This window comes from Gekko japonicus, unplaced genomic scaffold (genome assembly GCF_001447785.1).
Source record: "Gekko japonicus isolate JY-2015 unplaced genomic scaffold, Gekko_japonicus_V1.1 scaffold768, whole genome shotgun sequence".
In the NCBI taxonomy this organism is placed as follows: Eukaryota; Metazoa; Chordata; class Lepidosauria; order Squamata; family Gekkonidae; genus Gekko; species Gekko japonicus.
In genome coordinates, this window is record NW_015159733.1 from 608,341 (window position 1) to 622,596 (window position 14,256).

The following is a 14,256-nucleotide window of genomic DNA, read 5'->3' on the forward strand; positions in this document are numbered from 1 at the left end:
TTCAACTACTTTTGTTGTACCTCCTGCCTTCCATGTGTCACTTACCTACCTCATGGATCTCACACTGCCTTCTTTCTTCCTTCCTGTACCCAGCTGGGTCTCTCCAGACCCTCCTGTTGGCCACACCTCTTTTGCTCCCAGTCAGGCATGTGCAGTTGTTCATTTTCCAGTCTGTACTCTGGGTGCAGCAACCTCAAGCTTGCTCCCACCAGCCCACTGATCTTCGGGCTTGCTGCCAGTGTTTTGCCTTGCAAATCCCTGGGTAAGCAAAAGAAAAATCTTATGTATTTGGTATTACAGTGCACTACTAAACAAGTTTACTCACAGGTTTTCTCAGAAGCCTTGCTGAGCCCCATAGGGCTTACTTAGGGTTGCCAGCTCTGGGTTGGGAAATACCTGGAGATTTGGGGGGTGGAGCCTAAAGAGGGTGGGGTTTGGGGAGGGACTTCAGTAACTATAATGCCATAGAGTCCACCTTCCAAATTGGCCATTTTCTCCAGGTGAACTTATCTCTGTTGCCTGAAGATCAGTTGTAATAGCGATTAATCTCCAGCCACCACCTGGTGTTTATATCAAACAAAGGTCCCGGTCACATGGGCAGGAAACTGCGGGGGGGAAGTGTGGCAGTTTGCCCCGGGGCAAACTAAGGCGCGGTTACCTGATCAGACCTCCCGTGGAGGTACTGTGGAGGTTCCGTGGGAAAGGAGAGGTGCCGATGGCAGGACAATCCCGGCGCGCAAAAACGAAGTGCGCGGTGCGGCAAACAGGAAGGTTTTTTTTGTTTACACCATGACTGCGCATGCTCCGTTGTGTGCTTTTGCGCATCCACAAAGACATGAAGAAAAAAAAAACTTTTTCGCCAGGGAACATGGGCGGGCGCCGGATGCCACCGGAAACGCGATCAGACGCCCGCCCTTGCCCCGCGGTTTCCGTAAACTAGTACCTCGGAGGTACTAGTTTTTTGCCGCGTGGTTTCGGCAGGAAGCCTCGTTTGAGCCACGGGAGTGCTACACTTCCCAGATGTGCCGGTGAGATCGCGCCCCGAAAACCCGCATGTCTTCCGTCTGACTCGCATGGCTAATGTTCCGTGTGACCGCAGCCTGACTAGAAGCCTTCTTTTTTCAAATTGGCTGACAATTACTCTCTATCTCACATTGTTGGCTCAATTGCTCTCTCATAGTTTATAGGAGTAGCATTTCAGTATTCTTTTCTATCTGGTTGAAAGCCTTCTTTTTAGATAAACTGACAAATGCTCTCCACCTCTCAAGTGGGAACTCAAACTCTCAAAAAACTATGCTGATTGATTCCATGCAGCTGCATGTTATATACCTCTTTCTTAAAGGTGTAGAACATTGAGAAAGTTGCTAAAGGCTGAACTCCTATATAATACATTCACTTTTAAATAAATTTGTGAGTAGTCTTTAAATCAACTGTGCTCTATTTAATTATCTTACAGTTCCATTTTCCATTATTACAGCTGAACTTCTTTTTTACTATCTACAAATTATCCTGGAAACCAACATGGTTATTTGGAATTAAAAGAAACATGAAACTGAATGGATTATTATTGTTGTTAATTTCTATATAATTTTTAACTTTTAACTTACTTCTAGTTCCATTATTGTTTATAATGGTAGCACATAAGTCCTCTTTTCTACAGCAGCTTCCTCTAGGTTTGTTGGTAAAGCCTATAGGTAGGTAATCGAATCTCTGGTAAAAGACTTTAATGCTGAAGTCTTGTTTAAGGGAGACAGGTTAGGTAAGATAAAAACAAAAAGGGCTGAAATGTGAATCTTCACACCCCTAGGGTTTGCTGTCACCAGTCCCTTTACTACCTCATCACCAAGTGACTAAGCCTCTAGCCCTACTGGGTTTAAGAACAAGAAAGTCAACCCTGCAAGATAGAATGCTTGCAGTTTACGTTCCAGAAAACAGTTATTCTGGTAGCTGTAGCTAGTATAGGCTAAAGTACTAGACTCAGATTTAAGCCTAAAAAGAGTTGGATTTATACCCCACCCTTCACTCTGCGTCTCAGAGCAGCTCACAGTCTCCTTCTTTCCATCTCCCTGCAACAGCACCCTGTGAGGTAGGTGGGGGTGAGAGAGCTCTGAGAGAACTGTGACTGACTCAAGGTCACTCAGCTGGCTGCATGTGGAGGAGTGTCGGAATCAAACCCAGTTTTCCAGATTAGAGTCCGCTGCTCTTAACCACTACACCAAATTGGCTCTCTAAGAACACTACAAAATATAATTAAAGTGATTTATTACAAAATTATACAAGAGTATACAGTAAAAAAGCAGTAAACAGTGAAGATAAAATAATAAAGCTGAATATCTAAGCTAAACAGATTTATTGGTTCAAGATTCAGATGTTACCCAGCAAGACTGAGTCCAACAGGGTTTTAAAGTCAAAAGTCTAGGACAAGGGCTCTGGCTGGGATAGTCCACCCAGCATTGTGTCCCAAGGTTAGATGTATTCCAGACAAAAGGCTAAACTAGAATGAAAGATCTTTCCTTTATGCTCCGTGACCCATGTTGGCATGATTCTAGTTGACCAATCAAATGTATAGCAAGTGATGTAACCTGACCAGTTAGGTAAGGTATGCTGCTAACCAAGTGCCAATTAGATCAAACGTCCTGCAGCTGCATCGAGTCTGATTAAAGAAACGCCTTCTCCAACCTAGGGGTTTGGGCCCTAACGAAATGGAATGTATCCTCTCAGATTCTTGTGGCCTTGGAGCTGCTAGATCTCATGATCTGACCTGTGTTGCCTCCCATCTCCCTTGCCTCCCACTTTGAAGATACAAGAATCTTGACCTTCATTCTCAGCGAAGAGGAAAATTTTCATTATTTCCTGCCTAGGCCTCAGCCTGAACCATTGTTTGAATTGACAAGAGGCAGCAAAAGGACCAGTCTGTTGACAATCATGTCTGCTCTCTAATTTAAGTCTGTTTATTTTAAAAATAATGTTGCCACTCTTACACACTCACTTATAATCTGTTATTCCCATGTACCCTGAAGGAACCAATCTGTTTATTCTAATATTATTGTTCTGTGGGAAACAGGTAGGATATATGCAGTGCAACCCCATACTTAGAAGTAAGTTACACTGTAGTCCATGATAAATGTGGATAGGATTGCAAATAACAGTGGAAAAGACATATTCATTTGTAGCAGGACAGTATCACCATCTTGTTTGGACTGAACTTCAATTTATAAGTCCTCATCCGTTCTAATAGTGAGCCCAGACATAATTTCTGGACATACGCTGCCACAATTGGAACAGATTAAAAAAAAAAAGGAGAGCTGGGGTCATATATACTGAAGACATCTTTGGACAATATTCCTCAGCAACTTCATTGGACTAGGAGACAAGATAGAATCCTGCAGTGCACCATAGCATAAATGCTGTAGTATATCTAGCTGCAAATGAGTATGTTCTCTTACAGCAACCAGTTACTATGCATACTTATTCAGAGAAAATATGAGTTTCAGAATGGAAAACTTTGACAGTCTTTTGTTTAGTGGGAGGCAAGTTAAATCATGATTTAAATCCCTTGATTTACATAATTCACTATTTTAAAATTACACAATCTTTATGGGAATGCATCTTGAGTCACTTTACTAATGGCTTTGTTTCTTGCCAGTGGAGTTATAGGAATTAATTGAGAAAATGTTCTGTTGTGATCAACAGGGAGATTTGCTTACCATGCCTCATTTGTACAATGTTAATGCTGTTAAAAACTGGTTAAATTTTTTTAAAGGATTTAAAAAAAATTATGCTGTATCTCATTAATTATACAGTCACTGTTGAACTTAAGCTACTTTTTTATTATACTTTATCATCAAATCTGAAGTTTGATTATTTTGTTCAAGCCCATATGAAATCGAAAATGTTTCTGTTCAGTTGCAGAATGAAGAAGAACCTACTGATAATCTGCAAACTACTAACGATTTCCCACCACCTTACAGCAGCATTTCTGGAGAAAATTCAGGTAAAAAAATTAATTTTGGCCACTGGTGGAGACATGAAACATTGCAGACTCTAGCTGATCTTATTGCACTTGTGGCCATGAAACCTTGTCATCAATAGCTGTCAAAGTGGAGGAAGGAGCAAGAAAGAGATAGGAGACAGTCCATGTATCAGGGAAGAAAAAGAAAGACAAAGGATGGGGGAATGAAAGAGCTGAATTGTGCCAGTGTGTGTGTGATAGGATCTTGGGGTGGCCAATAGGTTCTGGAACAGGAATCTGATCATTCATATAATTCTTTTCTAACTGCTCTTGCACTTTAAATCAGTTTGGGTTTGTAGCTAGTGGCCATAATAGGAGTGATTATTTGTGATTTGCTTCATTCCTTTGCCTTTTTGTTAGGTCAAGGCTACAACCTCATGTGAACCTGCTGATGTGTATAGACAAGTAATCTGAGTATTTGCTTGTTTGTAAAAAAATATGTCCTATTAAGATACTGAGGAGGAGGAACCAGGGAAATGAGTACTATAATACAGTCATGTTTCCCTTGCCAAGATTATATTCTGATTTCGATCTCATGCTAGAGGTTTTGTTCTGTGCATGTCATGCCTTGGGGTTTTTTCTTTTCTACTGCTCTCTGCTGCTACAAATGAACTAACATGGAGTTTAATTAACATTCCCCTGAGGATTAGATCTTGAATTTCTTGCACGTCAGGTCTAAAGCTGCTACACTGCTATTTGTTTATTTATTTATTTTATACCCCGCCCTCCCAGCCAAGGCCCGCTGAGCTATATGCTGTTTACCTTGGTCTGGAAAACTGAGCTGCTGTTTGTGCAGCATGTTTGAAAACATTAGCTAATTATTGCTTGCAGAAGATAGCTTCCTCCAAGTATTCATTGTATCTCTAATGATTATGCAGACATGCCTGAGTTGATCTCAGCTGTTATAACAGGCTATGATCATCCTGAAAGTTCCAAACCATCTGGGCTTCAAATTGACACCTGGGAATACATTTTCATGCAGTGTAGAATTAATAGGATGAATCAAAACACCATCATCTGCTTCTAACTGGCATTCATTATATGATTAGCTTCGTAATTGATATGAATATAGTTATGACAACTGTTCATTTTGCAAAGGGAATTAACTTTGGTTGTCTGAAGAGACTGCACACAAGGGATCTCTTCTTACACATAATCACACCTGAATAAAGTTCATAATGCCTTGCTTCTGCCATCTCCCTGATAGTTGACTATCATAATTCCAACCATCCTTTATTTTTTAGTAACTAACCAAATTATTAGCTTTGAGTGAACCAGTCACATCAGATGGTCATAAATAGAAGGCATAAGAGGGAATTAAAAAAATAGAAATACGTATTTAATTAGATTTATGATTTATATGTTTCATTATTGAAATCAGTGGGACTTAAAACTGCTTAATTGTACCCAGCTTAATATATTGTCTGCATAATATACTGTTCACTGGATATATCCCAATCAGTATTTATAGGTCATACAACCTGTGGTTTGTTCTATAGATTAGTAAATATGCCATTTATTCATTTTTCATATTAAGGTGTTAATATAATTCATTCAGCAATGAGGTTTATAAGGACATTAATATTAAGAAGTCAGTTTGGTGCCTTCAGGAAAGTGTCCTTCTTTAGAAGTATTTGTTATAGTAACTATTTTCATTGTATCTGTGCCACCTTTTTTTAATTTGTAGGAGCATCTCCTGTATCCACTTTTAAAATAATAGATTTCTGACTTCTAATAAGTGCCTTGGTAAACCAGAGATTGTTGCAGCTTCTGGCTGAGAGCCATTAAATCAGTGTTGTAACTTTAATATCCATCTGTCTGCCTCTGGCAAGTAACAATTACTTCCAGGAGATGAGGTGTGCTCTGCTGCTGCTATGACTCCTCTGGTAGTAGCAAAACTTTGAATGCAGCTCCATATTACTGCCTTGTGTTTTGCTGCTGGTTTAAAGTGTTTCTGAAGAAGCCAATTGAATCGTAAATGGGAAAGCTTGGATAAGGGTCCATTAAGGTGGGGGCCTCTCTTCAGAGGCACAAAGGCTTCTTGTTGCTCTCGTCCATGTTCCCCATTGTAACCCTTTTTTTTTACAGCTTGGTTAATGGTCTGACCTATAATACAAATTCCTAGGAGAAGCCAAAAGTTCCCAGCAGGCTTGAAGAGAATGAAGTTTTGTGAGAGCAGGCAACATGATGAATACGTTCATTCTCAGTTGGCTCTCCACTCTTCACCCAAACAGACACCTAGATATTTTACCTTTTACTGCACTAAGTGGGGCTTTTCTCTAGTAGCTTTTACAGTACAGTCTCAAAGAGAATTTCTATCCTGTAATCCATAGAAATCAATGATCTTAGAAGAGTATAACTCTGTTTAGGATTGCACAAGTGTTCTGTCCTGAATTATGGACTGAACCTCACATGTGTTTTTGTGCATTAGCTCTGGTGTAGAAGAATGAACAAAAATTTTGTCTCTGCAAGGGATTTCATATTTTCAGTGCTCTGGGCACAAATGATCTGACATTTTAGTAATGTAAGCATAGCAGATGCTGAGGAAGGAGTGAAACCCTTGTGGATATGGATAAATATATTATTTATTTATTAGATTTATACCCCACCCTCCCAGCTGAAGCCGGCTTACAAAAAGAGTAAAAACACATAAATAACAGTTATAAACAATCCTAAAACCTTTTAAAAACAATCCAACATTATAAAGTGCTAGTAAACATTAATAATATTATGTTGTTGAAGGCTTTCATGGCCGGAGTTCATTAGTTGCTGTAGATGTTCCGGGTTGTGCGGCCATGACGGTTCGCCAGTAGGTGTGACTGGCATCCTCAGAGGTATAACACAGAAAGATGGAGTACTCTTTGTGTCCAGGTGAGAAGAAAAATGGTAGGCAGGTAGTTTATATCTACTCCAGAAGGTGGGGTAGGGCTGAGTCATTATCTTGTAGGAGTTCCCCAGGCTATGAACATGCTAATGGAGTAGCTTTCCTGAGGAGGTACTTTTGTATATGGATTGTTTCCTGAGGAGGTTTCCTGTTTCCTGAGTGTAGCATTCAGACAAGAATAAAAGAACATGAAAGACACTGCAGACTTGGCCAACCTGAAAAATCAGCAGTGGCTGAACATAGCCTAACTCAAACAGGACACAGTATTTTGTTCCAAGACACTGAAAGGCTGGACAACACTTCCAATTACCATGTCAGATTACACAGGGAAGCCATTGAAATTCATAAAGATAAACACAATTTCAACAGGAAATAAGAGAGTTTTAAAATAAATAGGGCATGGTTTCCTGTCCTGAAAAACACAAAAGGTTCTACATCTGACAGTAGCACTACAGATAAGATTAGAATTTCAACAGCCAATCCACATACAAAAGAACCTCCTCAGGAAACAGGAAACCTCCTCAGAAAACAATCCATATACAAAAGAACCTCCTCAGGAAAGCTCCTCTTTTAGCATGTTCATAGCCTGGGGAACTCCTACAACATAATGACTCAGCCCTACCCCACCTTCTGTGTTATACCTCTGAGGATGCCACACAACCCAGAAAATCTACAGCAACTAATTAATAATATTTTTAGTGATTGTTTAGCAATATATAGTGGCCTGCCTTTAGAAAATGGTGAATTTGTACCACCTAGAACAGATGTGTCAAACATGCATCCTGGGCCCCCCGGATCAGGCCCCCAGAGGGCTTCTATTAGGCCCGCAGTGGAACTGGCTATCTTTTGCTGCTTCTTCCAGTTCTGCTGCTGCTGTGTCATCGTAGGTTTGCAGCTTACAGATACTCACCTGAACAGCACACTCAAGATTTCAACAGCACAGACATTTTGATGCAATAATTCAGAGCAAGAGGTGTCAGTTATCAGACACTGTTAAATAAACTATTGCAAGAGTGCTAATGTTTTAAGCATGTTTTTAAAAGTAAAAAAAAAACCCTTTCTGTTTGTGTCCTTTATAAAGTTTATATCTTTGCTACCTGGCATTACATTTTTTGCCACACATGGCTCGGCCCAACAAGGCCTCATTTCTGTCAGATCTGGCCCTCATAACAAATGAGTTCAACACCCCTGACCTAGAAGGTGGAATCCAGGAAAGCATTAGTAAGATCTGTTCCTGAATAAAAACCTGAAGCCATAGCCACTGCTGAAATAATTTAATTGTATTTTGTCCCCATAGGTAACTTGATAGTCTTTGATAGACCACAGACATATGAGGCATGATAGTTTACAGACTTACAGACATAAGATGTGCTTTACAGAGGTGCTTCTTTCTGGAGAGGGGGATTGTATCCTTCTGCTAGCATTTCATCTGTTTTTCCTCACTCTGCTTTATGTGGAAGCATGTTCAAAAGTCAACTGAAATAGGCCCTGATCTGGATAGCCCAGGCAAGTCCAATCTCATCAGATCTCGGAAGCTAAGCAGGGCTTAGTGTTAAACAACAGAATCATACAGGTGTGGAATTGTTCTGAGAAGCAGAATTGAGGGAATCAATGGGGAGCTGATGTAGGGGTCCCAAATCCCCCCGCGGAATCGGGGCCCGGGGGAAACCCCACCCCCGCGCGTGCGTCACCCAGAAGTGACGTCACACGTTGGGGGCGGGGCGACGCCATTTGAGGGGAAAATTCAATTCAAATTTGTCAATTCAAAGAGTTTTCCCCTCAAATGGCGTCGCCCTGCCCCCAGCGTGTGACATCACTTCTGGGTGACGCATGCGGGGCGCGCGCACGAAGAGGACACCATCCGGGAGCCCCCCGCTCCCTGACGAATTTCATTTGGCAACCCTAAGCTGATGAGACCAAGGCAGTCAGCTTAACCAGATGGCCAGGGGCCTCATTCCTCCACTCTGCTGATAAAATGAGGATTGTCTGTTGTCTCTGGAATGTTTTACCTAGGTAACTGTTTGCAATCACACTTTCTCAGCACACCCAATTCTCCTTTTACTTTATTAATGGTGACCTTGCATTCCACATGGCTGATTGCAGCTTTAGCCAAGTGGTTTTGGACAGCCAGGAAATGCTTTGCCTCTTGGGCTTGCTCTAATTGGGCTTGAAGGTTATTAACTTTTCTTTGTAATCCTCTAGCTTCCTCCTCTCCCTCCTGTGCTTTGGTTAGTAGGGCAGCTAATTTTAACTTATCTGCTAGAAAATTACACATCTCTTTTGCTCTTATCCACATCCTTCTGTGTGTTACTTGCTCTTTTCTTAACTTCATGCCTTGTCCTTTGTATTGCGTCATCATGTCACTCCTTCTCATGCATGCACTCTGAAAACCACAGGTACCATAAAACCCTTCTTTACTTCTGTGGTTTAAATTAGGCACAGTACTCATATGCCTGTGAATTCACACATTCCCTCCCCCCAAGGCACCCTAGCTGCTATAAGGCTCAGTCCCCATTTCTGAACTCATTGTTCACATTGTTTGATTCCTTGACTCTGATCCATTGAGGGCTTTAAAAGTTTGGAACTCTTGGCCTCTGCCATGTTGCTTAACTCCAAGCTTAGCTGCTACCTTTGGAACTCTCCCGTCTAGCAGCCAAGTACGACCTTAAGTGCACGAACTCTAACCTGGGAGAACCGGGTTTGATTCCCCACTCCTCCACTTGTACCTGCTGAATGATCTTGGGCAAGCCATAGTTCTGGCACAGCTGTTCTTGAAAAAAAAGCAGTTTCTGTCAGAGCTCTCTCAGCCCCACCTACCTCACAATCTGTTGTGTCTGTTGTGGGGAGGGGAAGGGAAAGGAATTTGTAAGCCGCTCTGAGACTCCTTTGGGTAGCGAAAGGCAGGGTTTAAATCCAATCTCCTCTTCTTCTTCTTCTTAAGTTTAAATGCATCTGGGAGCTTCTTGGACTCTAATATCTCCTACCAAATATTAAGTTGAAGCCAGTAAGGAAAGGACCTCCTCCCAAGCCAAGTTCAGGTGTCCTTTGGGACAACATTGACCAGACGACATAGCCTGATTATCATGAGTCCATTCTTTGGATGCGTCTTACAGTGGAGCTATACAAAACTTGCCGTTGGTTAGTCCAGTACCCCAGTATTTATTTATTTATAATTTAGATTTGTATACCGCCCTTCTCTGAATTCACAGAGCTTAGGGCAGTTGCTCTGGCCCAGCCAAAAGCCTTAGATCCGGGTAGCTCAAGCAGCTCACCACGGAAAAAAATATGTAATGAATTAAAACAGGACTGCTAGTCACCTATGAGGTTCTGGCCCAGCAGTGTAATTTCAAAATGAACCCTGAGCTGTTGAACTTTGGTAATGGGTCATGCAGATTCATTATTCCCATTCCACTGGAAGGTACTAGAATCCAGTGTGCCATTTAAAGGGTAGTCTAGGTTTTGGATTCCTTTCAAGTTGAGCAAAGGATGCCTGCCGCCACTGCTGTTTCAGTCATGTAGGAATGCACAGGAGACAGGTGTCTGCATTCTCCACAAACTCTGTTACTGTGTGTGGTCAATACATGTGCACTTTAAAAAGCAATCCTAAACAAGTCTGCTCAGAATCCTAATCATATCTATTCCATGGAGCTTATTCCCAAGCAGGTGTTCTTAGGACTGCACTGATATATATGTCTATGTGAATGGGCCCATATTCCTATTTAATCATCTTGTCACACTAAAGTATACTGAGTATAAGGATGAAAACCTCGGTATCTATAACTTCTCCTTCTGAAGAACTACTGACTTCCGTTTTACAGCTGACATAAGGACCTAGTCTGGGCAAAGATCAATGTGAAGGGCTATCAAGGGATCATTTCACAAAGTGATAAGGCTCTTTAATGCAAGTTTAGAAAAAACACTAAGACATTGAATATGGTGAAATAAAAGGTAGCACGTTAGGGGAAATAATACTGTGAAGCATTCACAATAATAAGCCTGCGATAGTGATATTCATTAATACTGGCGTTCCCAGGAGGTTGTGTGTTGATTTTACAGTTGCTGGTCAGGTGTGAATATGACACTGCTGTAGGTATTGAGAGTTTGGTATGAAATCCCATGAGTTCACCCATTTATCTTGAAAGCTCTCCTAAGAAAAACTCATAGCAACTTAGAATATTCTGTTCTCTATTGTAATAGACAGAAAGAGGCAGTTACAGAGGACAGAATGTTGTTCTGCTTGTTTATTTCATGAGATTCCTTCTAGGGGTGTGTCCTTATTGGTATTTTTCAGATATATTTTGGCATCCCAAAAATATCCAGGATTTTTCAGGGAAACTGAAAAAAATCCAGAAAAAATCCCAGATATTTTTGGGAACTGGGAAGATCAGGAAGAACAGCTGTGAAGCAAGGAGACTGTTTCCAGCCTCTCAGCTGTTTCTCTCTCAATCTTCTGCAGTCTCATCACCCTTAACCAGCTGACTCCTCCCCCAGGTTTCTCAGTCCTTCATCAGTTTCGGACTAATGGGGGGGGGGTGTTGCTCATCTGAGAGTTCTTTTCCTTCAGGGCTCTCCTCACATCAAAAATCACCAGCATTGAATGTGTGGACCTAGTATGGAATGCTGAGGAGAGTTTGGCCTATCTGGTTGGTATACCAACCACCTAACACACCAGCAGATATCCTGCTGGGCCTGTTGGAGGCTGGGTGCTGGAGTACCCTAGGCTATTAGTCTTGGGTGGCTTCAGTGTCCATGTTGTTGGTGTGGCCCCCTCGCAGACCAGGGACTTAGTGTCATCCATGGCAGCACTGGGACTCTCCCAATTTGTATCAGCTCCCACACATCAAGCAGGCCACATCCTGAACTTGATTTTGGGGGCAGAGATAGATGTGGAGCTGGTGGCCATGGAGGCAGTGCCATGGTCAGACCACTTTGCCCTGAAGGCCTGGTTGAGCACCCCAAACCCTCCCTGTTTAGGCGGTAAGCTAATTTATGCTCACCCATGGAGACTGATGGATCCAGTTGGTTTCCAGAATGCTTTGTGGGATCCATTGCCCCCTGGTGATTTGTTAGATGAGCTAGTGGAGGACTGGCAGGGCCGTCTTTCAGAAGCCATCAACAAACTTGCATCCCGGTGCCCTCTTTGCCCCCACACCAAACAAGCTCTGTGGTACAGTCTGGAGCTTCAGAGGATGAAGTGGGAGCTAAGATGGTTAGAGTGAGGGTGGGGGCATACTCATGTCGAAGCAGCAAGGGCATCTTTTAGGATGCTTATGAAAGCCTATGAGATGGCAGTGAAGGCTGATAAGAAGGAATTCTATGCAGCATTCACTAGCTCTCGGCAGCCCAATTATTTAGGACAGCTAGGTCTCTAATTTCCCTATCACAAAGGAAGCAAAATGATAAGGAATTGGCTATTGGCTGTGAGGCATTTGTGAGCTATTTTGCGGACAAAGTCTTGTTGCTCTGCCAGGATCTCCCTGCAATGGTTGAAATAGTAAGGGAACTGGAAGCCCCTTGGCCATCTTCTGGTCCAGTATGGGACTGATTCAGCCATCTCGCCCAGGAAGAGGTTGACAAGACCATGATGGCTGTGAAGCCCAGACCCTGATGGCTGTGAAGCCCACCATGTGCCTCCTTGAACCATGTCCATCTTGGATTGTTAAAGCCTGTAGAGATCATAGAATTCAGGCTCTCCTGGAAGATATTAACCTGTTCCTATCTTCAGAGACATTCCCAAGGTGCCTCAAAGAGGCAGTGGTGCATCTGCTCTTGAATCTTTGGACCCTATCTTCCTAGTCAACTATCACCCAGTATCGAACCTTCCATTCCTGGGCAAGGTAGTTGAGAGAGCAGTAGCCGAGCAGCTCCAGGTGTTCTTGGATGACTCCTGGATCCTGGATCCTTTTCAGTCCGGCTTTTGCTTGGGCCACAGGACAGAGACTGTGCTGGTCACCCTCATGAACAACCTCCAGAGGCATCTGGATTGAGACGGGTCTGGCGCTGGTGTTGCTACTTCATCTAACAGCAGCGTTAGATACGGTTGACTGTGACCTGACTCACCGCCTTGCCGGCATGGGATACGAGATGAACAACCTCCAGAGGCATCTGGATCGAGATGGGTCTGGCGCTGGTGTTGCTACTTGATCTAACAGCAACATTAGATACGGTTGACTGTGACCTTCTGACTCACCGCCTTGCCGACATGGGATAGGAGGAACTGCCTTACAGTGGCTGTCCTCCTTTCTCCATGGTCAGGGACAGAAAGTGGCACTTGGCGAGAATGTTTCACCACGTTACCCTATGGTGTGTGGCATCCTGCAAGGGGCAATCCTCTCTCCAATGCTATTTAACATCTATGTGCATCCTGTTGCCCAGTTAATTCAGATGTTTGGGCTGGTTTGTCACGAGTACACTGATGACACCCAGCTGTATTTGCTGGTGGACTCTGTCCTGGACATTTGGCTGGGGCCCTAGGGGCTGTGGATGATTGGTTGTAACAGAGCCAGCTGAAACTTAATCGACCTATGATGGAGGTCTTGTTCTTGAGTTGTGGGGGGATGGGTCTGGGAGTGATCCTGGATGCCTGTTAGGTTCAACAGCAAGTAAATCTCCACACACGTTTCCAGGGAATTGTTATGCTTTATTAGACTACAGGTCCGTTGCCATGATCTACAGGGATATTGTTAGGAATGACAATGGGGCGGGTGCATCACTACATATAACATGATGCTGCAGTTGGCTAAGCAAATAAAATCCAAGCGAGCGCGTGGGAATTCTCCCGGCGGGAGATTACATAATGAACGGGAGAGTCTCCGTGCCTCATGAGAGCAGAAATATTCACACCAACAGTGGAACGCAAGCCCTCCCTCCTCCTCAAGGTTAGTCAGATAACCCAGTCTGGCAGCGCCAGTTCGCACAGTCCCATGAGCTGTTTACAGCAAGCGAGCAAGCAAGCATGCGCAATCATGCCACAGGCAGGAAAGGACAAATACGAATGAAACATGGCAGCTAGATGACAATGCCTCCCTTTCTATGGAGGCCCAGGTGGTTAATGTTGCCAGATCAGCCTTTTACCATCTTCGGCTGGTCAGGCAACTGATTCCCTACCTTTTATTTCGGGACTTGGCAACAGTGATTCATGCAATGGTCACTTCCAGGCTTGATTCCTGCAACTTGCTCTACACAGGCCTATCCTTGAACCAGGTCTGAAAGCTTCAACTGGTACAAATTGCAGCAGTGCACCTGCTGACTGGGACGCCTGTGCAGGTACACATTCAGCCAGTGTGCACCAGCTGCATTGGTTGCCGGTTGAGTACCAAGTCAGGTTCAAGGTTATGATATTGACCTTTAAGGCCCTATG

At 43.1% G+C, this 14,256-nt stretch overlaps 1 protein-coding gene across 1 annotated transcript in view; it reads left to right on the forward strand.

Moving 5' to 3' along the window:
- NDFIP1 (Nedd4 family interacting protein 1) overlaps positions 1–14,256 on the forward strand; it is a 54,375-nt gene that overhangs the window by 14,884 nt on the left and 25,235 nt on the right. The window contains exon 2 of the mRNA XM_015429094.1: positions 3,907–3,994. Coding sequence (XP_015284580.1) covers positions 3,907–3,994 — 88 coding nt within the window. The remainder of the gene's footprint in view (positions 1–3,906; positions 3,995–14,256) is intronic.